This window comes from Trachurus japonicus, chromosome 18 (genome assembly GCF_045865225.1).
Source record: "Trachurus japonicus isolate A0001 chromosome 18, Traja_1.0".
Lineage (NCBI taxonomy): Eukaryota > Metazoa > Chordata > Actinopteri > Carangiformes > Carangidae > Trachurus > Trachurus japonicus.
The window spans coordinates 9018183-9040429 of NC_140924.1; the positions used below are offsets into that span (position 1 = coordinate 9018183).

General features: G+C 41.0%; 2 protein-coding genes across 2 annotated transcripts; one reads left to right on the plus strand and one right to left on the minus strand.

Moving 5' to 3' along the window:
• Positions 1-230: 230 nt before the first annotated feature.
• Positions 231-7522, minus strand: LOC146968628 (Fc receptor-like protein 5). The gene is made up of 5 exons (XM_085759503.1): positions 7443-7522; positions 4895-5161; positions 3379-3636; positions 1340-1474; positions 231-521 (listed from the first exon to the last, which is right to left on the minus strand). The coding sequence occupies exons 1-5, from the start codon at positions 7471-7473 to the stop codon at positions 487-489; spliced, it is 726 nt and encodes a 241-aa protein (XP_085615629.1). The 5' UTR covers positions 7474-7522; the 3' UTR covers positions 231-486.
• Positions 7523-15954: 8432 nt separating this feature from the next.
• On the plus strand, positions 15955-20087 carry LOC146968629 (butyrophilin subfamily 3 member A2-like). Its single transcript, XM_085759483.1, has 5 exons — positions 15955-15992; positions 16809-16925; positions 17893-18237; positions 19233-19517; positions 19612-20087. The coding sequence occupies exons 2-5, from the start codon at positions 16853-16855 to the stop codon at positions 19791-19793; spliced, it is 885 nt and encodes a 294-aa protein (XP_085615609.1). The 5' UTR covers positions 15955-15992; positions 16809-16852; the 3' UTR covers positions 19794-20087.
• The last annotated feature ends 2160 nt before the right edge of the window (positions 20088-22247 follow it).

Genomic DNA, 22247 nt, shown 5'->3' on the forward strand with positions numbered 1-22247 from the left:
TGCCCGCTGGAGACACCCAGTGGCCAGTTCTTGGTATTACATTGGCTCTAAGCATCAAAGTGAATTTATAGAAACCATCCCTATTTTAATTTTATTTTTTTTAGCTCAGTTAAGGCAGGAACATGCAGGTAAATACAGACAACAGAAGTCTATTTATTGTTCAGGTGTGGGAGTCAAGTGGGTCACTTCACAGGGACTGAACCCAAATTTAAAAAGACTGGAGCACTCGATAAAATGCAGATATATTTAATAATTTATTGTTCATTGGATTATAACTCAGCCCTGTTACCAAGGGAACAACACATTATAATGTATAAAGCATCAAGCTTGATTGGTTATGATCATTTTACAGCAGCTATTAGATGATGAAACAATAAAATTCATCATTTTGAAAGTCAGATGAGTAAAAGTTATAAGTAAGTAATAATAGTGGTCAGCATATAACTGGTCAGTTGCTCTTCTCCTTCTTCTTCTGCTTCTTCTGTCTCAGTGTGCAGCTTGTCTTTTAGCATCAGCTCGAGCTGCAGGAAGAGAAGACAGACATCCTGACTCTATAGGACCGATTTTTATTTCTGTTCATGTTCAAATCACGTCCTCTGGCTGTGAGACGTTCAGGTGTCTGAAACTGTCTCTCTCTACTACAGTCTTAAACTTGTTCTTTCTTGTAACTGACATTGTTGTTTTTGCAGCAGCTGCCTTCAGTCAATTCTGCTGCAAGTGACATCACCACATTAACCACAAGGAGACTGACACAAAGGGAGTTGGGCTTTTTTTGTCTTGTGATGCAGACTACAAGTCAGTTCTGGTTGTGACCGTGAGGTTTCACCTGAAGCTCAAACTGAGGAATTTTAACTGAAAATGCTAAGACGTTAAAGGGACAACGAGGAGTTTCTCCAGTGGCAGAACGAAAAATTCCGCGACTATAAAAAAGTCTCATATTAATGTGGATGAATCTACGTTACCCACACTTGTTAATGGGCCCATTTTAGATAAATATATCGTTTTGTCTCTATCGTTATTTTGTCATTATTAGTGGTAGTGGAAACGCTGGGCGAGCCGACCAGCGTTTCCTTACTTTCGCTCGGCCTTCTGAGGGTTTCAGGCCAAACGCTTACAACAGCAATGAGGCCAGACTCTCCCTCAGAAATGAAATGAAATGCATTTCCGGGAGCGGCTGGTTTACGAGGCTACAGAGGCTCATAAATGTACAGTAGTGTGAAAACACTTTGCTTTTCCAAAACTCCTCGTTGTCCCTTTAACAATGCTTACAAAGTTTATAGAGTGTGGGAACGACCGACAGGGATCAGTATGATCTGGTTTTGTTGTTGTTGGTTCTTACCTTGAGCTCGCTGTCGGTACAGGTGTATACACAGGATGGTTATGACAGTGTAGAGGACAAACAGCAGGACAGTGAACAGCAGCCTGGGCAGAGACATGGGAGCAGAGGAGGTGTTGAGCGTCGGCCCCGCTCCGCCTGTGAGGAGGAAACAACAGCAGGTCAGGCTCAGATTTCATCTCCATGACCCAGCCACTTACAAACTAAGAAAGACCCGACTCAAAAATAAGTTTCAGGAAACCTGCCAGACAGGTATTTTATACATTGGCCGACAAGGGCAAACGCACCACAACAGCAAAACGCTCCAAATACAACACATAAAACAAATGCAACAGAAAAACACTGCAACTGAGAAACGCTGCTGTCAGAAACGACTCAGAACCAAAAAAAAATGCAAACCCACAAAACTAATGCAGAAAGAAAATCTCACCCGAGTGTTGTGATTGCATTTAACGTCATCTCTTTGACCAAGTGACCAATATGAGGAGACGATGTAGACGACAGAAAACTAATGTTGAATGCAATCACAAAACTCGGACACTTGTCTCCCTGAAAGTAGTTACAGTGACTAACAATACAGATTACGTTATCGGAAAGGTAACAAATGTCAGCGCCGATCAGATGTAGACTGTCCCTAGTAACGTTCTGCTATACAGACCTTAGAATGCAGTAATTGACCAATTAGAAAGGCAAGCTCTTTCAAAGTCTCTAGCACGCTAACATTAGCTACGTAAATCTGTTGCTCTTTTATAATATTGTAAATATCTCCAAAAGTTAGCCAAACTTAAGGAGGGTCTTGTCGCACAGCATGTCTCTCTTGCGTTTGTTTTGGGGTTTTGCAAGTTTTTGGTTCTGCATTGTTTCTGTGATTTGGCCATTTGCCCAATGGCAGCCATGTCCAAAGTCTGGCCCGGGGGCCAATTGCTAGCCTGGCTCTTGCCAGACCCTTGTAGTTCCGCAAAGCTAAGCTGAGCTCCACACAAGGGTCTGGGACTGCTCCATAGGCGATTCATTTCAGAAGGCGGGGCCTTGTAAAAAAATCTTGTATGTGATTGGATAAACCACTTGTCCGTTATCTTGAATGACGTGCTACTTCAGCCACTCACATCGTTCTCTGTTCATCTTTCAAAGAATTAATATTCAATAGATTCGACAAAACAGTTGAAATAGCAGAATCAATGCCAACGCACGACTCCTCACTGCGAGCCGCCATTGTTGTTTGACTCAAACAGTCGCTTCAGTGCTACGTCACACCTCAGAAAGTCCCGCCCGGCGATCCTGATTGGTTCATTATTTTTTGCTCCAGGGAAGAAGTTTGCATTGGCCTCGAGTCCAGACCCTTGTGTGAAGCTGAGCGTAGCGCCTCTGGTGGAGCTTTGCGGAACTACAAGGGTCTGGCGAGAGCCAGGCTAGCCAATTGCGGCTCATGTTCAAATTCCCATTCATAAAATCAATAATATGAGGCCCGCCAGCACGTACAAAACCCCCCCCCCAAAAAAACACATACATAAAAAATCTATTTTATATTTAACCAGAAGATGGCAGCAGATCTGTGGCCGCATGACCCTTGACCCTTCCCAGCCCATTTCTGAAATATAATATAATATAATATAAAATATAATATGCAATGTTTCAAATTTTTTCAGACAGATTTTTCCTCATTTTATGTGGTCTTCAAATATGAAAGGCAGAGTGATTTTGGTAAAAACTTGTTCAGATTTATTTGTATTCAATGTGAAGAAATGAAAAGAATGGGATTTGCAATCAAAAAATGTATTAAATAGTTCATTTGCATTAATGGTTCAAAGGATGTCAGGATGAATGGTCGGCCCCCACACATTTTCACCTCACCAAATCTGGTCCTCTTTGCAAAAAGTTTGGACACCCCTGCCCTATGGTGTTGGCCACCATACTTTTAAGACGTTAATGCCACAAATGATTTGCTATGAAGTGTCTAATTTGACCTGGTCAGCTTCAAGGTTGGTTGGTTCATTACTGAATAAAAAGAAAGACATCATCATCGCCATCATCATCATGGTCACCTGTCACAACCAGCAGACTCTGTGGCGACTCTCCTGCCGTCGGGTGCTGACACCAGTAGGAACCTTCGTCGGCCTTGGACACTGGTGACAGGATCATCTTCCCCTCGGGGTGGTTGCCGACGAAAACATCGTCTCTGTAGAACGTAGCATTGAAATCTGACAAGAGCCTCAGAGCTCCTTCCCTGTAGAAACAGCGAAGCGTCACCTCTTCTCCCTCGGCCACAGGAAGTGTTGGGCTCCCCAGGATCACGACACCTTCTGAAATACACAACAGCGAACCGTGATCGTTGGACTTTCCTTGTTTATCAATCCCTCATCTCAGGGGTGCAAATCCGATGCCAGGATTGGGGGGGACACAAAAGAGATTTTTTTTTTTTTGCCCATATGCAACACATACCATGCCGCCATAAATCACAACCCCGCAGAGTCTCGGCATATCATTCAAAAAGTCCTGCACAGGGAATCATTTATTGTGCTTACCTTTCTTGTTTATTTGTCCTAAACAGCCAACAGCGTATATCACTGCTGTTATATTGGTAAATTATATTTTTTTATATAGGGTCTCGGACATGTAATGTCTACTCACGTTCTTATCTTTCGCCTCCCACCGACCCTCCCAGATCCTCAATTCTTCTCACCATCTTCCTTTTCTCCCAGTGTATGGAACTTTATGCATGATTAATTGATATGGATGAATATCAAAATATGAAGCCCTAAGATTGAGGGGGTTGTTTTTTTAAAGCCTGCAGATGTCATCAGCGTCTGTGTAAGAAACTACCCGTTCATTTGCATCGTAGTGGAGGAGACCAGAGATGGGATGTGGAGTCAGAAATATTTTTGTCAAACATTATTTGTTCCACCATTTCAATAATTTATTTTTAGATGTGAAGAATGTGAAGTCTGAAAATACATTTGTTAAAGGGACAACGAGGAGTTTTGGAAAAGCAAAGTGTTTTCTCACTACATTTATGAGCCTCCGCGCGCACCGTGAAATTATTTGACCGGCGCAAGACAGACTCATGTTTTCATTCATCAAGAATTAAAGTCAGAGGTTCGAAGACGATCACATACCATCGTAGTTCCGACCATAAACAGCGATTTGGCTGCGTTATTCTCATGTAAGCAAAACCGAAAGTAAGGAAATGCTGGTCGGCTCGACCAGCAATTCGGCCACAACTAATAATAACAAAATAACGATAGAGACAGAACAATATATTTATCGAAAATGGAGCCATTAACAAGTGTGGGTAACGTAGATTCATCCACATTAATGTGAGACTTATTTATAACCAAATAGAAACTCCTCATTGTCCCTTTAAATTTTGAATAGTTTGGGGTATTTTTATTGGGGGGGGGGGCAATTCATGTTTTTCAGAAATTGGGGGGGGCATGTCCCCCCCGTCCCCCCCCCCCAGGATCAGCACCCATGCCTCATCTTGAAGTTTGGTTTTGGGTTGTCAGTATGTGATACATTGGTTTGGTTCTTCCCTTCTGCTTTTATGGAACATGTGCTTACTGTTGACTGTGATGTTGACGGCGTTGCTGCATTCCCCGGCCTCGGACTCGCACCAGTACACACCGGAGTCTCTTTCATAGAGACTGCGATTGATGCAGGCAGAGCCGTTGCGCCGACCCCAGCCCACCTCACAGGAAACAGACTTCTCACTGGAGGTGTTTCTCTTCAGTGTCCAGCTGCTGAAGTTCCCCGGGTATGCACAGCTCATATTGAGGGACTCGAACTGGAAGAACTGAGTCCTGTCTGGATGGACACTCAGCGTGGCTGCTGTGGGTTCACACAGGAAGTGACACACATGAAAACAAAACCATCAGGGTGACATCATCAAGGATCGTGGGTGGAAACTTGCTGCGGCTTTTTCTCTGAAACCAGACATGACGTGTGTTAGACCTGTGCCAACCAGTCTACAACAAGTCTACATCCAGTCTACAACCAGTCTACAACAAGTCTATACATCCAGTCTACAATACAACCAGACGACGTCCAGTCTATATCCAGTCTAAATTAAATCTACCATCAATCTACATCAAATTTATTGCCAGTCTACCGTCGGTCTATAACCAGTCTATATCCAGTCTACATCCAGTCTACAGTTGGTCTATAACCAGTCTACAGTTGGTCTATAACCAGTCTACAGTTGGTCTATAACCAGTCTACAGTCGGTCTATAACCAGTCTACTGTCGGCCTATAACCAGTCTACATCCAGTCTACAACCAGTCCACATCCAGTCTACAGTTGGTCTATAACCAGTCTACAGTCGGTCTATAACCAGTCCACATCCAGTCTACATCCAGTCTACAACCAGTCTACATCCTGTCTACATCCAGTCTACAACCAGTCTACAACCAGTCCACATCCAGTCTACATCCAGTCTACAACCAGTCCACATCCAGTCTACATCCAGTGTACATACAGTCCACATCCAGTCTACAACCAGTCCACATCCAGTCTACAATCAGTCTACAACCAGTCCACATCCAGTCTACATCCAGTCTACAACCAGTCTACATCCTGTCTACATCCAGTCTACAACCAGTCTACAACCAGTCCACATCCAGTCTACATCCAGTCTACAACCAGTCCACATCCAGTCTACATCCAGTGTACATACAGTCTACAACCAGTCTACATCCTGCCTACATCCAGTCTACAACCAGTCTGCATCCTGTCTACATCCAGTCTACAACCAGTCTACAACCAGTCCACATCCAGTCTACATCCAGTCCACATCCTGCCTACATCCAGTCTACAACCAGTCTACAACCAGTCCACATCCAGTCTACAATCAGTCTACAACCAGTCCACATCCTGCCTACATCCAGTCTACAACCAGTCTACAACCAGTCCACATCCAGTCTACAATCAGTCTACAACCAGTCTATAGCCAGTCTATAGCCAGTCTACAACCAGTCTACAACCTGTCTACATCCAGTCTATAACCAGTCTACATCCAGTCTACAACCAGTCTACATCCAGTCTACAACCAGTCTACAACCAGTCTATAGCCAGTCTACAACAAATTTACAGTCTAAAACCAGACGACATCCAGTCTATATCCAGTCTAAATTAAGTCTACCTTCTGTCTACATCAAATTTATAACCAGTCTACATCCAGTCTACAGTCAGTCTACAACCAGTCTATATGCAGTCTACAGTCAGTCTATAACCAGTCTACATCCAGTCTACAACCAGTCCAGTCTACAGTCGGTCTATAACCAGTCTACAGTCAGTCTATAACCAGTCTATATCCAGTCTGCAACCAGTCTACAACCAGTCCACATCCAGTCTACAGCCAGTTTATAACCTGTCTACAACCAGTCTACAACCAGTCTACAGTTGGTCTATAAACAGTCTACAGCAGTATTCAGTATTCATAAACAGTCTACAACAGTATTTTATTGTGATTTGTATTGTGAGTTTTATGTTGGGACTACAGGTGGAAATTAGCCCTAGTGGCTAAATCTGGTACAACCATCTCTTCTCTGCTCTATAAGTGATTAATGGTATTGTACACTGTCCTTTATTAATAAATTAAACTAAACTAACCAGTCTACATCCAGTCTACAACCAGTCTACAGTCGGTCTATAACCAGTCGACATCCAGTCTACAACCAGACGACATCCAGTCTATATCCAGACTAGATTAAATCTACCTTCAGTCTACATCCAGTCTACAACCAGTCTACATCCAGTCTACAACCAGACTACAACCTGTCTAAATCTGGTCTAAATCCAGTCTCCATCCTACCACCTTTACCGCAGATGCATCTTTTCTATTTCTGCTGAACATTGAGTATTGACACTGGTGCCAGTCTGACAACTGCTATGGTTTTGAGAATGACAGAGTTAATTCTCTTAGTTATGCTTATTTACATAATTTAGTTACACAAATGAGACAGAGAGTAACACATCAAGTCTAACAACTAAACAGCAGTGTATATAAACATACATAATGATGTCCAAGCAAATAATAACCAAAACAACACATTCAAATTCAGACCAACAAGAGTCAGAATCAGCCCAGGTAGGTAAAGTCAAGTTTCTTACTCATAAAGAGGCAGATCGACGAGAGGTCCATTCTGTTTTGAAGTTTTCTTTGTTTCTCTGTATCAGTTTCACAGTTTCTGACTCTTCGCCACATCCTGAGCACAGAGCGGAAGTGGCAGGCGGAACAACAGATTAACACCCACAATAACTCAGCCAGGATGGACTTAAAGGGATAGTTCACCCTAGAATGATATTTCGCTCATTATCTACTCACCCTCATGTTGACTAAGGGCTGGAAGAAGTTTCAGATTCCTCCGTGGCTTCTCTGAGTTACAGGGGGTCTCGGCATAGCAGTGCATGTCCATATAACGGTTGCAAAGGGACACCAGAGCTCTTCGTAAAAAAACACACACAAAAAAACATCCAAATACCTCCATGATGCTCGTATGTAATGTCCGTCTTGTGCTGAAGCCCCAAATTGCGTAATTGTCCCGAAAAAAATTAAATAAGTCTATATTTTAAGCTTGTTTGTAGCGGAAGCTTCTCAAAGCTCCTCTTCCTGGTCCGTCCAAATCTCGCGTGATTCGCAGTAACCGCACTGACGCATGCTGACGCCGGCGCAAATCACGCGAGATTTGGACGGACCAGGAAGAGGAGCTTCGAGAAGCTTCCGCTACAAACAAGCTTAAAATATAGACTTATTTAATTTTTTTCGGGACAATTACGCAATTTGGGGCTTCAGCACAAGACGGACATTACATACGAGCATCATGGAGGTATTTGGATGTTTTTTTGTGTGTGTTTTTTTACGAAGAGCTCTGGTGTCCCTTTGCAACCGTTATATGGACATGCACTGCTATGCCGAGACCCCCTGTAACTCAGAGAAGCCACGGAGGAATCTGAAACTTCTTCCAGCCCTTAGTCAACATGAGGGTGAGTAGATAATGAGCGAAATATCATTCTAGGGTGAACTATCCCTTTAAGTCTAAAGCTCATATACAACCTGGTGAAAATCAATTTCCTGAACTCTCTATTCTAAATAATTCTTCATAAATAATGACAGAGCAGTGTCCTGATTATACCACTAAGAGTCTACAGTCTTGTTCATGGCTCTGATAACCTTCCTGATGGATGGTTAGGAAGTTCTGACATGACGACATGACAACAACATGGTGATAACGATGGTGACTTACACAGTACTCCCTAAAGAAGCCATGCTGCTTACAGTATATGCCTGAAAGACAGAAGTACCTACTCACAATAAGTCATAGAATTGGTTGTATGGCCTTCTCCACTGCAATATTTAAATCACTTCTTTAAAAACACCTTTCTACACAATGTTTTTGGTGTTATTTGACTTTCTAATTGTTCTATCCTCGTCTGTTTTATTGCCTTGTCTTATTGTGTGTTCTTTTGCTTATTTGGCCTGTCAACTTTTTCCATTGATTGATTTTATTGTGATTGACTACTAAAGTGTATTGAGACCATACGGGTGAATTTCCACTCTAAATAAACTGAACTGAACTGAAAAACAAAACAAACATAGCCATAGCAACAACCATCACGCAAAACCACAGCAGGTTCTTTCCCACTAGGAGATGTATTAGTCATTGTGTCCGTGTTGAAGAGTTGTTTTCAACAGCTCAGTCCATTAACCTTACCTAAACTTTAATTGTTAGCTTTAGCTTTCTCTGATGCCAGGAGTAGATGTTGGTAAACATTGCTGCGACCGTTTTAAATGTCACAACCAGGGCAAGAACAAAAAGTGTAGGGCTAGCTGGCTAACAAGACCTTTGGAAAGAGGCGCAAACATTGATGTTGTCCGTTTGATGCTGAACTAGCAACATTTCTTCTAGATTGGTCAGTAAACAGTTGCAAACGTTAGCGTACAGCTCCTTTAATGAAAGCTGCAGTGTTTCTATGATGACCTGTTTATATTAGAATCGTGAATCTACCCTTAAAGTCGTTGCACCAGAGCAGACATGTTATGTCTCTCAGTCACTACCGTCAGTGTTAGCTTGCTAACTAATGTTAGCGTACTCTCCGTCCTGGGTGCCATTGTTGTGTTCGAGGGTCAAGACAAGTTATTTAAGTGATAAAAGATAAGGTCATCATGTATACTGGTATGGGCTACAAAATCTGCAATACAAAACTAAAACTGTTTTTTACTTCTGATAATATAAAGATTTATATAAAATACTAGTCAGTTAATGTTGTCTCTTGTTAGGATTTCAGTTCAGTTATTTATTCATTACAGTAATTTTGAAGTACGTGTCCCACCCCTTAAGTTTCCCACCATTTGATGATCTCACCTGTGTTGATTTCCCCGCCTGTGCCTTGTTTCTCCTTGTGTATTTAGCCCTTGTGTTTTCTGTCAGTCTGTCGGCCCGTCTGTGTTGCTACCTGTTGTCCAGCATATCTTGCCCGTGTGTCATGCCCTGTTCCTGTGTTCCTTTGTATTGAGTTCTCACGTTTCTCAGTTTCAAGATTTTTCTGTTGTACTTATTGCTTGTTGACCGTTTTGTTGGTACTTTGTAAGTTTCTGTTGCACTTTGAAGACTTTTTTGTTGACCTTTCAGTAATAAATATATTGTTGTTACTACTGAGGTGAGGTCTGCCTTTGGGTCCACATTCCGCAGTTAAAAAAAATAGGTAACACTTTACTTGAAGGTATCATCATAAGAGTGACATGACACTGTTATGAACGTGTCATAAACATTATGTCAACGTCATAATGTTGTTATTAAGTGTCATTCAGTTAACCCTAACCCTAACCCTACAAACCCAAATGAATAGCAATGTAGCAATGTTGTGACGGCCCAGGCCTATACTTTGGATATAAGGCATTTTAAAGGGAAGGACAACTTGGTGGCCGACGCTTTGTCTCGTGCTCCTGTTTGATTTTTTGCTTCTCTGTTGTGTATTCTCTCTCTCTCTTAAATTGCTTCCAGGTACCAGTTGCTGGGAGGGATGGGAGTCACGCAGGTGATGTTGAGAATTGGGAGTAAATGGTGTTTTCCTCATGTTGAAAACTGGGTATTGGGTAATGTATATTATTGTAGTTATTGGGTAATATAGCCTATATATTATTGTAATTTTGTTGTGGCTGGTTGGTCCACAGGGTTCCTGGTGGGACCCTGTTTTGATGGGGGGGGGGGGGGGGGGTGACGGCCCAGGCCGGTCTATGTGTTCTGTCTCTGTATTTTCCCCTCCCCCCTGCAGTGGCTGATGCGAGGCGGGGCCCTGATGTGAAACACCTGTGTCGGGGTCTATATTAGATGGTTGGCAGTCTGCTCGCTCTCTCTCTGCCTGCCGCCAGCTGAAGCTCAGTCCGAGCCACTGTTGCCTTTTTTCGTTTGTTTTATGTTTGGTTATGGTTCTGTTGCACATTCTCCTACGTTGTAAATAAATTGTACCTTTATTATTGTTCCTCCGTCCTCCGTTTGATCGTTTTTGTTGTGGTCTTTTGAGCCGGACCATAACAATGTATGAATGCCTTATCAAGTTGTCATGGATACAAACACCTTATAAACAGTCTTATGAATGCGTTATGCACTAACCCGTCAAGTAAAGTGTTAGCCACCTCAGAAATCCTCATTCAGTCCCTAGATGAAATGGGCGTGTGCATATTTTGGCTCCGTGCCTTTTAACACCTGAGTTCCTGCATGTGCCATTTACTGTAGGTGAAACCGTGACAGCAGCTCCACAGGTATTTTGACTGGTTGGATAAACATCTGACAGAATTTTTTTTTTTGCTCTTTTCTCAATGGAAACCAAACTTTTTGTGCTTTTGTGCACCTTTGTGCTGGTTCTGGGGATCACACTCTGCAGTAAGTGTTCATCTATTTTACATATGTGGTGCTCCAGGATTTGTTGTCTGTGTAATTGTGCAACAGAGAGATGAGGAGAAAACGAAACTCAACCTTTCAATAATGAGCTTCTTTAAAAAGCTTCTGACTCTGAGATGAAACTTTGGTGAGAAAGTCATAAAAACCAGGCACCACAGGAGCAGGCCATATAGCTGGTACAACTTTACAGAGCATTGTTCTGCTGAAATTATGACATTTAGAAGTTTTAAAAGATCCGTTTTATATCTTAACATTTTATATCTTAATGTTTGAAGTTAAGATGTAAATAACATATAACATATTTCTTCAGCTTGTGTAACAGTGTAATGATGTTGGTTCGTTTACTGACTGAAGTCATTTTATTTTCGTTTTTCTTGGGTGTAGAGAGATGCAGCACGAGACGAATAGCCTACAGCTACTGTGAGTCAGCAATCCAAACATCACTGTGATGAGTACAGTGATGATTAAGAGATGAGTTTGAAATTAATCTTCTCCACACCAATCAACAGTAGGTGTAATAATAGTAGCCTATGATTTCATTTATTGAGCCTGACAGGGTTTCAAGAGGACTTTCCCTATAGATAATAACACACAGTGAGGAAATCAGTTAAGTGTCAACATGTAGGTTTTAATATCCAAATATAGTATAATATAATATAATATAATATAATAATAAGTGTTGTTTGTGCTGTTTGTTACAGGTAACCCCACAAACTGTCCCGTTGAAAAGGATCACTTTGAAGGGACTTCACCACTAAAGGCGACAGTTGGTAGAAACATCACTTTACCCTGTAAACACTTCACTGACAGTGAGGACATTATACTGGAGTGGATTAAAGGTGGTGAAGATGTAATGTTTTCTTGGAGGGAGGGAGTTCCTGTCGTAGATGAAGGCTACAAAGACAAAGTCCCATCGCTCCCCTCCAAAGGAGAAAACTGGACGTTAGGACTGAGGACGGTGGAGGCGTCCGATGAGGCCGAGTACTGCTGCTGTTTCATGGTTGGATATGAGGGCAGAAAATGCAGCAGTGTGAATCTCTGTAAGTATTTTACACAGCAGCATAAACATTAGATATTACAACCAACAGGAGTTGCTCTTTTTCTCATACAAACGCTGACTGGATGTCATTGAACGCACCACGAGCCTCGGCTGTCTCAACACTGGTTCACTGCTAGTTGAGTCTTCGTTCTCTGGTCCATGATCCATGATCTGGTGTCTGTGATGAAAGTCTTTTTTTAATCAAAGCCTTGTGTCTGATCAGCACTTTGTTGTGTTTACAGCTGTAACTGAAGAAGACGAAGTGACGGAAAAAACAGTCGACCAGAGAGGTAACAAGACTGAACTCTGTGAAATATTAATTGACTCATTCTTAGATGACGTTGACATTCACTGTGACCTTTAACCCGACTTCTCTCATTGTTGTTTTTTGTTTTGTTTTTTAGCAAATTTTATTGACAATTCAAGAATTACATTTAGTAAAAAATACAAAACAGAGAACAATACAATGCCAGGGGGTCACTGAATTCAAAATAGTATACCAAACATTGCTATTAATTCAATAAAATATTATATAAAATTCTCTCATTGTTGTAGGAACTCCCAACACTGCTCAGGAGGTCGCTGCTGCAGTTGCTGCTGTCTTCAACAGTATCATGATGTTTATTGTCCTGCTAACACAGATTTGACACACAAAAAAAGAAAACTTTTTTAAAAGTTTTCAGTTGCAAATGTCTGATATTCACACATTGTATAAATTGTATTAAGGATTTTTTTGTGATGTGTGTGTGTGTATATTAAAAAATCCTTCCTGAATCCTTGAATCCTTCCTATCCACTGCCATTACACTTTACAACTGTTCAGCTATATTTTTATACAAATTGTTTCTATTTTATTCTTCTCTATTTTTCTGTGTGACCCATGTGTTAATGTTGCTGCTGTGTCAGTCATTTCTCAGCCTGGAATCAACAAAGTTCATCTTAATCTTAAACTGGTTGAATATCTATATTGAGATGTGTGAGTTGTGCATATATACAGAGGTTTATTATTTGACTATATATTATATTATATTATATTATCATTAATAATGTTTTAAATCTCTGTCTATGATCTCACAGGAGCAGAATATCCAATTTGAACCAGACTTCAGGATAAATGCAGTTTTGGATTTTTTTTGTGATATATTTCTGTAAAGTGTGAGGTTTATGCAGTCAAAAATATCTCATTGCTTCTGCTCCAACTCTGGTTTGACACATAAAAGTTTATTTGCCACAAATCAATCACAGTTACATTACATATAATCGTTGCTGGCAGATTCACTTCAACAGTGGTTGAAGACTGGTGGTGTGTATAGGTGCACTTGAATCCTCAATTGACCCTACATGGTTATACAGGTTCATCTCAATAAATTAGAATATCATGGAAAAGTGCATTCCCATATTAAAAATGCATTTTTTTACTGGACTTTTGTAATATATGATTTAAATGTAATCCATAATCATTATTACAATTAACAGAAATTAAATATAGACATGAACTGTAATGGATCTATATAATGTATTAGTTTTACTTTTTGAATTTAATAAACTTTTCCATGTTATTTTCATTTACTGAGATGCAGCGAATTGTTGTTGACAGATTCACTCCAACAGCTTCTGAACACTGGTGAACTGTCCAGGTGCACTTGAATGTTTCATTGATCCTGCATGGCTCTATGTTGTAGCCATGGATACCGTCCTTCAAATAAACAGTTAATATGAAATAGTATCAATCTCCTTTCTCTCCAGTCCTCAGCTAAAGAAGCTCCGTCCCCGGGTGGGCTCGAACCACCAACCTTTCAGTTAACAGCCGAACGGCTCATCACAGAGACACCATCCGTCCGGAGAGTTTGTCAGCCGGCCAACCTCCGTCGTCATCCCGGGAGAGAAGACAATCGCTAATTAACTTACCCGCAGGTTTTTAAAGGTTTACCACCGGGTAGTTACATTCTTTTTAGGAGATAAATGCTGGTCTCATTGATGAAATGTAACAATTGTGGCAGTCGCATTAATTTGTTTGAATTAAAAGTGAAGCTTCATGTGTGTATCAGACAGAGGAGCAGCGCTGCCTCGGGGCTCTGTAGCCTACAGTATGTACAGAAATCACCACATTTACATCAATAAATAAATGTTTTACAATGAACCGATCGGTCTGTATTAAATTTTATTTTATTTTATTAAGTTAACATGGTTTTGAATACAGAATTTGTGGCAAAAGCTCGTCACGTCTGCTTATGTGAAAGCCAGCAGAGACGACTGATGACGTATGTGATTGTTGAAGGGGTGTCCCAATTTGTACCCCTTGTTGCTCCATTTCAAGGGGCAAGGGTTAAGGGGTAGGGCTAGGAGTAGGGATGAAAATTAGAATTGGAATTGGGCCTCTGTCTCCTGACGTCAGTCCTCCATGTCTCTGTCTTCACTAACTCCGCTCTCAGACCTTGTAGCAGCTGGAGGAGCAAACTACTTGAGGAGCTGCAGTCACGTGTTTGTGTCACCAGATGGCGCCACTGCTGCTCACACTGGAGTCACCTCACAGCTCCACTGAGCAGCTTCTCTCTGTCCACTCAGCTCCTTATCTGACCTGTTATTGCTTTATTGAGCCACGTGGGATGATGGATGTTGTTATTGTTTTTGTTTTTAAAAAAAAGCTAAAATAAGTCTATTTTTGTGTCTTTTTGCATTTTATTGACAGGTTAGTTGAGAGAGACAGGAAATAGGGAAACGACATGCAGCAAAGGACTATGGTGTAGGATTTAGAGGGTTGTTGCTAGATGGCGTACATGAGCTGCAGGAAGTGACGTCCTAGAAAACATGCAATCTTTACTTAGCTGTGCCTGAACCCAACCAATAGCTTCACTTACTTTTTGCTTTTTTTCCCCCTATTTTACACCTGGACATGTCAGTTTTACTAAACTTAACCAGTCAGGAGTTCTCAACGAGATTTGCTCGTGTACGCCATCTAGCCACAACCGATTCAGAGGACTGTAGCGTTTGCACGTGGGGCGCCTGCTCTACCCACTGAGCTAGACAAGCTCATACTGTATTTGACCCAGAAAAGATTCATAAAGTATCTGAAACCCCCAATGGTTTGCCACCAGCATGTAAGACTACAGTTTCAGTTCGTCCACACCTACTAGACTCTTCCTTTACACTCTCGCTTTAACCGTTAATCTTTATTTAACACCTAAATCCATCCCATCATGTGGGACACCACCCACACTGTGGTTTCCTGTCAACTGTGCTTCATCACCAACTGTACAGTATATGTGCACAATTGTATGGAGTCATTATTGTGTGTGAACAACAGTGTTTGTTGTGTTGCATGAACGTGCACACTGTCCTACTGTCATGAATGAACTGTTGTTAGATTAGATTAGATTAGATTAGATTAGATTAGATTAGATTAGATTAGATTAGATTAGATTATACTTTATTTATCCCCAAGGGGAAATTAGTTTGTGACACAGCCTTGAAAGAAGAAAAAGGTATTTATTTTCTCCAACACAGTAAGTATGGCCAAAAGAATCAATGATGTTGTCAAATGTAAACATTTTGTGATTCATTGATTAGTAACTACGCAAAAGCCTCTGTAGAAAACACCCCCCCCCCCCCCCCCCCCCTCGTTCTGACACTACCGTTGAGATTTCACACTCCGCCCCTCATTTCCTCATTTCATCAGTATTATGCCATGCTGTTTCTCAGAGGACGAACTGTTATCACTCTGTCGGTAAGAGCTGCTTATTTCTGTTAAATTGTCTGTTAAATATTGAATCCGTCAATAAAATCATCTTTAACATGTAAAAGCTTCGACTGTTATGTAGCCTAACGTGTGTACAGGTTTGAACCCTAGATGCATTTAAAAAGCAGTTGATACTGTTGTTGTCTAAATGAAAAGGAGTTAGTTTTTGTGTGGTGTTTTACTGGTTTGGAAATCCTGAACCTGCATTCAGCTCAGACCTGATGTAAAATCCTTCTCTGTTACAAACGTTCAGTTTTTTTGTTTTTTTTATACTTTGTTAAATAGCAGACTTTTAAATCATAAAGTCCCTGTAATGTTGATCTAATTGTTAAATGTTCTCTGACTTGTGTTGGATCAATGTTTTAGGCCTTAGAGATAAAACAGGCTGAGGTTTTTATTCTTGGTAACCGAGTTCAACTTCTAACTGCCGCAAAACCCATGTACAGCACTTCCTCTTTCAGGACCGTTATTTTCAACAAGGACAATGTTGAGTAAAGATATGACAGGAAGAGTTGTGGTTTTCACTGGTGCCAACACCCAAAAAACTGCTTAGAAAATACTGCAGGAATGCTTTATTCAAGCACAAATATACTTATTGTTTCAACTCTAATGGGTGTGTGAGGAAGAAACACACACAAAGAAGACGGTGGGTCCGTGGTCTGTGGTTTGAAGAACGATCAGAGCACTTTCGTTTCTTTTCAAGATCCATTGTTTGTTTGTTTTCTCCATGAGTGATCAATGATCATGTGTCTTACGTTAGTTCCTCACTCACTTGTTCTTCACGTGTTCCTTTTTAAATTTCAGAAACCCGTGATTCTTCATTCCTCATGATGTGATGGACTCCAGCAATGGGACCGTCTTGTGATTTGTGTATTGCACTTTTTCATCTTAAGATCATTCTTGTGACACATGCGTGTAGAGGTAAAGTCAAAGCTGATCTAATCTAAACAGATGTAAATATTCAGAGGTAGAGAGTCGGATGTTTGTAATGTGAAACACTACAGTCATTTGTAATTTGTAATTTGTAATTTATTTATTTAGAAGTCAGGACCATAGACTGTAAAAAGAATGGACGTAGCGTCCGTGACGTCACCCATTGGTTTTGGGGAGTCGTTTTTGTGACTCAAATATGGCGGCCTGAACAGCGCCATGTTGGATTGGCCGGCCGAAAACCCGCCCACTGGCCTCGAAGCAGCTGTCCACGGAGCTGCTCGGACCTGTCACTCAACGTTTCCGCGCCCTGATTGGCCAGAATTTTAACCTAATAACAGTAAAACAGTAGAGTTAAAAAAAATTCACCCCCCTCAGAGTGTGTGCGGGGGTAGAAACTATCAATTGAGACGAAAAAACGTTCTGACACCAGGCTTTTAACATGTTTACTGAGGATGTAAAGTCGGCGATTTTAACATGGGGGTCTATGGGGAATGCTCCCTTCTGACACCAGCCCCCAGAGGAATCCGAGGGGATTGCAGTTTTTTGAACGCGGAAGTGAGCTTCACTTCTCAGACCGACAACTGCCCCCTTGGTCAGGACAGTGCACATTAATAAAACATGTACCGTAGTACGTGCAAATGTGCCAGATTGTAGCCCGTGGGCTAATTTCCATCTGGAGTCCTCTAGGCAGGTTGGTGTTACAATACAATACAAAAGGTTAGAATACATTTTAAGTAGAAAATAGCATAAACACATACAATATTACAACACATTACTAGTACTAAAATATGTTAAGTCAGGTCAGTACATTAGAGACAGACAGAAGCCACTGACATGATTCACCAACACTCTTCTCTGTGTGACTCTTCTCTTATGTGACTCTCTTCTTTCTCTGTTTCTCAAGTTTGATTATTTGTGATGACTGGAATTAAAATTGTTGTTTTTGTTCTTTCAGCTGCAGCTCAGTCAAAGTTTCTTTCGTCACATCAACCAATCACAGCTTTGGCTGGTGATGATGTCATCCTACCATGTCGCCTTGAACCTCCCATCAGTGCCTCTGGCTTGACAGTGATGTGGACCAAACCTGGTTTGGACCCAAAGTACATTCATATTCATGAAGAGGGACGGAAGTATTGGAATCAAAATCAGTCTTATAAAAATCGAACTCAAGTGTTTTTGGAAGAACTGGAACGAGGAAACATCTCCATGAAAATTTCCAGAGTGAAAGTGTCTGATGAAGGAAAATACACATGTCACATTGACTCAATGCAGGAAGAAGCTTCTGTCCATCTCATTGTTGGTGAGTACCAGCCTGGCTCCGCCTGCCTATACGTTTCATATCCCTTCAGTACTCTGCCAGGGATTGAAATGTTTTCGTTGCAAACAGACAGAGGGGCTACGAACAATGACATTGAGGTTCTGTGTTAAGTTTGAAGTTCTAGTTTGTACACAATGCAGCGCAGAGATGTTTGCGAAGCCATGCTCACAGCACACACTCGCTTTGCTCTGTTCATTGCAATCATCATAAACAGCATGCAGCAGCTTCATTTTGTTCCCGGCGCATAACATACGTCACGACTCACGACCAAACATTAGCGACTGACAAAAGCAGATCCAATAGACTTAAAGGGATAGTTCACCCAAAATTGAAATTGCACTCATTATCTCCTCCCCCTCATGTGGACTAAGGGCTGGGAGAAGTTTCAGAGTCCTCATGGCTTCTCTGAGTTACAGGGGGTCTCGGCGTAGCAGTGCATGTCCATATAACGGTTGCAAATGGATACCAACTGTCTTCGTAACAAAAAGACACACCAAAAAACATCCAAATACCTCCATGCTGCTCGTATGTAATGTCCGTCTTGTATTGAAGCCCCAAAATGCGAAGTTGTCCCGAAAAAAATTAAATAAGTCTATTTTTCAAGCTTGTTTGTAGCGGAAGCTCCTCTTCCTGGTTCAAACGAACTTCGATAAGCTTCTGCTACAAAACAAGCTTGAAATATAGACTTATTTAATTTTTTTTCGGGACAACTTCGCATTTTGGGGCTTCAATACAAGACGGACATTACATACGAGCAGCATGGAGGTATTTGGATGTTTTTTGGTGTGTCTTTTTGTTACAAAGACAGGTGGTATCCATTTGCAACCGTTATATGGACATGCACTGCTACACCGAGACCCCCTGTAACTCAGAGAAGCCACGGAGGACTCTGAAACTTCTCCCAGCCCTTAGTCCAATTTCAATTTTGGGTGAACTACTGTATCCCTTTAAAGAGACTTTTCTCCTCTTGTCCCCAGGTTCAGTCTCCTCACCTGTCATACAGGTTGTTCCCATCACCAGTGGCTCAGTGTTGTTACAGTGTGAGTCTAAAGGCTGGTATCCAGAGCCTGAGCTGCTGTGGCTGGACGCTGAGGGAAAGCTGCTCTCTGCTGGACTGACAGAGACAGTCAGAGGTCCTGATGTCCTCTATACTGTCAGCAGCAGAGTCACTGTGGAGAAGAGACACAAGACCAACAACTTCACCTGTAGAGTCCAACAGAAGCTCATCAACCAGACCAGAGACACTCAGATTCACATCACAGGTAGAAATCTTCACAACCTTCTCCTCTGGTTCTGTTAATGTCCAAGACACTTTTCTGTATAAACACTGAGCTGCTCTGTGCTCCATCGTTTCAGGTGATCTCATCAAGGACAATCCTGAAATCCTTTATGTGATACTTGGGTCTATGATGCTGCTTGTCCCTGGTGTTTCTATTGTTAGCATGTTCTTGTGGTGCCGTCAACATAAATCAATGTTTGAGGAGGAAAAAACAGAAAACTCAACTGAAATGATTGAACCAAATCAAGGGGAAACATGAAGACACAGTTTACACACAGGAAGCAGGAATAATATTTGAATGCTTATATCTAAATGTTCATGGCTGTTTAAATGAAGTGTTGTCCAGTACCATGTAGCCGTCACAAAGCTTTAGAGAACGACTGTGCTCGTCTGTGTGGAGGTCGAATCCACACTGGATTCAGAGTCAGACGTTGTGTCCTGATCCACAACCACTTGAGGGCCCTGTTTTATATTTACTGTGACATCCTTAAACCTCGTCATTCATGAAGTAAACAAACAAAGTTAAACACAGAAAGGTCATCCTGACAGACAACACCACTGCACTTTACAAGAAGGGACCTTCAATGACACTGTGGTGCTTTGTAATGTAAGCATCAACGATCTGTGTCTGTCATATCAAATCACTGATGCTTACAGTACAAATCTTTATTATTTATTATCTGTCAAACTGTTAAAGAACAGACACTGCCTCTTCCAGCAGGTGGCGGTGTTCCACAAGAATGTAGTGCAATGTGTGTGTGTTTACTTGTGTGGATGCCACAAGGTGTCATTCAATCTGAGCACTTTATTCTGTCTTTATTCTACATCATAGAGCTCTATTTTGTTAAAAAAAAAAAAAAAAAAACTTTTATGTAATTTTTTTTTAATTCTGTGAATCGTGTTGTTCTTACTACTTTGTGAATCATGGAGATCTATACTGTAATTCATGTTGCTATTATTTATTTAAAAATACAGTCAGCCCCAAGCTGATTCTTTCTGATCCAAAATGCTGATCTAACTATTGTTACATGTGTATGTGAATGTTTGTGTACAACTGTTATGTGACTGTGACCAGCACTTTTTAACCCCAAGCCAAATTTCCTCATTGAGGACAATAAAGTTAATCTTAATCTTAATCTTTATCTGTCATATCAACACCAAATAATTATGTATTCTCTATTTGCTCACGTAAATAGCTAATGCACAATTAATTGTGTAAATAAATGTCAAAACATCAATATATTATATCATGGAGCTCTTGGAGAAGTTGGCTTAAATATGATTCTTTTATGGTATAAATTCAAACATCAGGCATGAAGACAAGTAGGCCTACATGACTACCGTAAGCTTTTCTTTTTTGTGTTATATTTTGAACGTTGTGGGTCTTTTATTTTGTAAACTTGTTGCCATAACAATCGGTTAGCGTGTCTTGGCTGTTAACCGGAAGGTTGTTGGTTTGAGCCCACCTGGAGACACAGCTACTTCGGCAGAATTTGGGACAGAAAGCTTCAAATGAAAAATATTATTTGTGTATTCACATTGTAAAATGAATATGATGACTCATCGGCAGTCAGAGGGTTAAGGAAGAAGAAAGAAGAATTCAGTCTGACATCTTCTAATACAGTTGTTAATACACTGACTGTAGTATATTGTGCAGGAGACAATAATCAGGCCGGGGATGCACTTGAGAACACGTCTTTACTTGGCGACTTCAGGAAAAAGACTGAACCTATAGGTGCCACTTGGCTGGGTAAATACATCGTTAAAAGTTGGTCAGCCATAAAGTAACACAGCACTGCACTGGGCATTAATAACCCCCCACTATTACATTACTTAATGCCTAATACTTAATTAATGCTATACTGACTAATTTAAACACAAATGAAAAACTAAGGGGAAAAAATGGGGGAGGGAGTCTTTCAGGGGCCCAATAAGGAACGTGGGACTGGTTTATATCAAGGTCCCTTGAATATGGTAAGATAATTGATTCAAAACCATTGGTTAAATAAACAAACACATAAATATTTCAATTAATGGTAGGCTTATCACAGAAAAAAAAAAAGACAGAGGGGGTAAAAAGAGACATTCACAGGTCTGATGCACTTAGTGTGTGGCCGTATAGAAATTGTGTGGGTTCGACCTTCTTCTCTTCAAAAACCATACAAGCTGGTTAACCTTCCTTTAGATGGACTTCAGAGCCAATAAAGACTTGATCTTCTACTTGCACAGCTGAAATAATGCAGTTTTCATCCCATTCATTTGAGCTGTGGGGTAAAACATGAGACAAGGTTCAGTATAGAAAAACTTTTAGAAAAAAAGGAAACTTGCAACAAATCTAAATGTACCGTAGTTACCTTTAATTGACCGTTGGCGTCAACCAAGTAACTGTACGAGATCGTAGAGTTGAAACCACAACATACACAAAGACACCAATTAATAATGCCAGGGCTACAGCTCCCAGACATGGTCCAAATATCCTTGAAGAACTGCATCCATCTTCTTTTTGCTTTGCACATGATGGTTTGTTAGCACCTGCGTGAAAACAGTACATCAGTGTTTGGATGTGATATGTGGTGCAAAGAGTTTACCAGGACACACTTCTTTCTTACACACAAGAGAACAGTCTGCACCGCATCTTTATAATGTATCTTGAACTTATTTAACCAAAACTAAACTTTTATCACTCAATGCAATCTCTCAGTCGTGACCGGGC

Coding starts and splice junctions, on each gene's coding strand:
- LOC146968628 (XM_085759503.1), bottom strand. CDS start 7,473: ATGGACCTCTCGTCGATCTGCCTCTTTATGA. Junction 1,475..3,378: donor GAGTCTGCTGGTTGTGACAG/GTGACCATGATG, acceptor TCCTCCTCACAG/GCGGAGCGGGGCCGACGCTC. Junction 522..1,339: donor GTACCGACAGCGAGCTCAAG/GTAAGAACCAAC, acceptor CTCTTCCTGCAG/CTCGAGCTGATGCTAAAAGA.
- LOC146968629 (XM_085759483.1), top strand. CDS start 16,853: ATGGGACCGTCTTGTGATTTGTGTATTGCACTTTTTCATCTTAAGATC. Junction 18,238..19,232: donor TTCTGTCCATCTCATTGTTG/GTGAGTACCAGC, acceptor TCTTGTCCCCAG/GTTCAGTCTCCTCACCTGTC. Junction 19,518..19,611: donor CACTCAGATTCACATCACAG/GTAGAAATCTTC, acceptor CCATCGTTTCAG/GTGATCTCATCAAGGACAAT.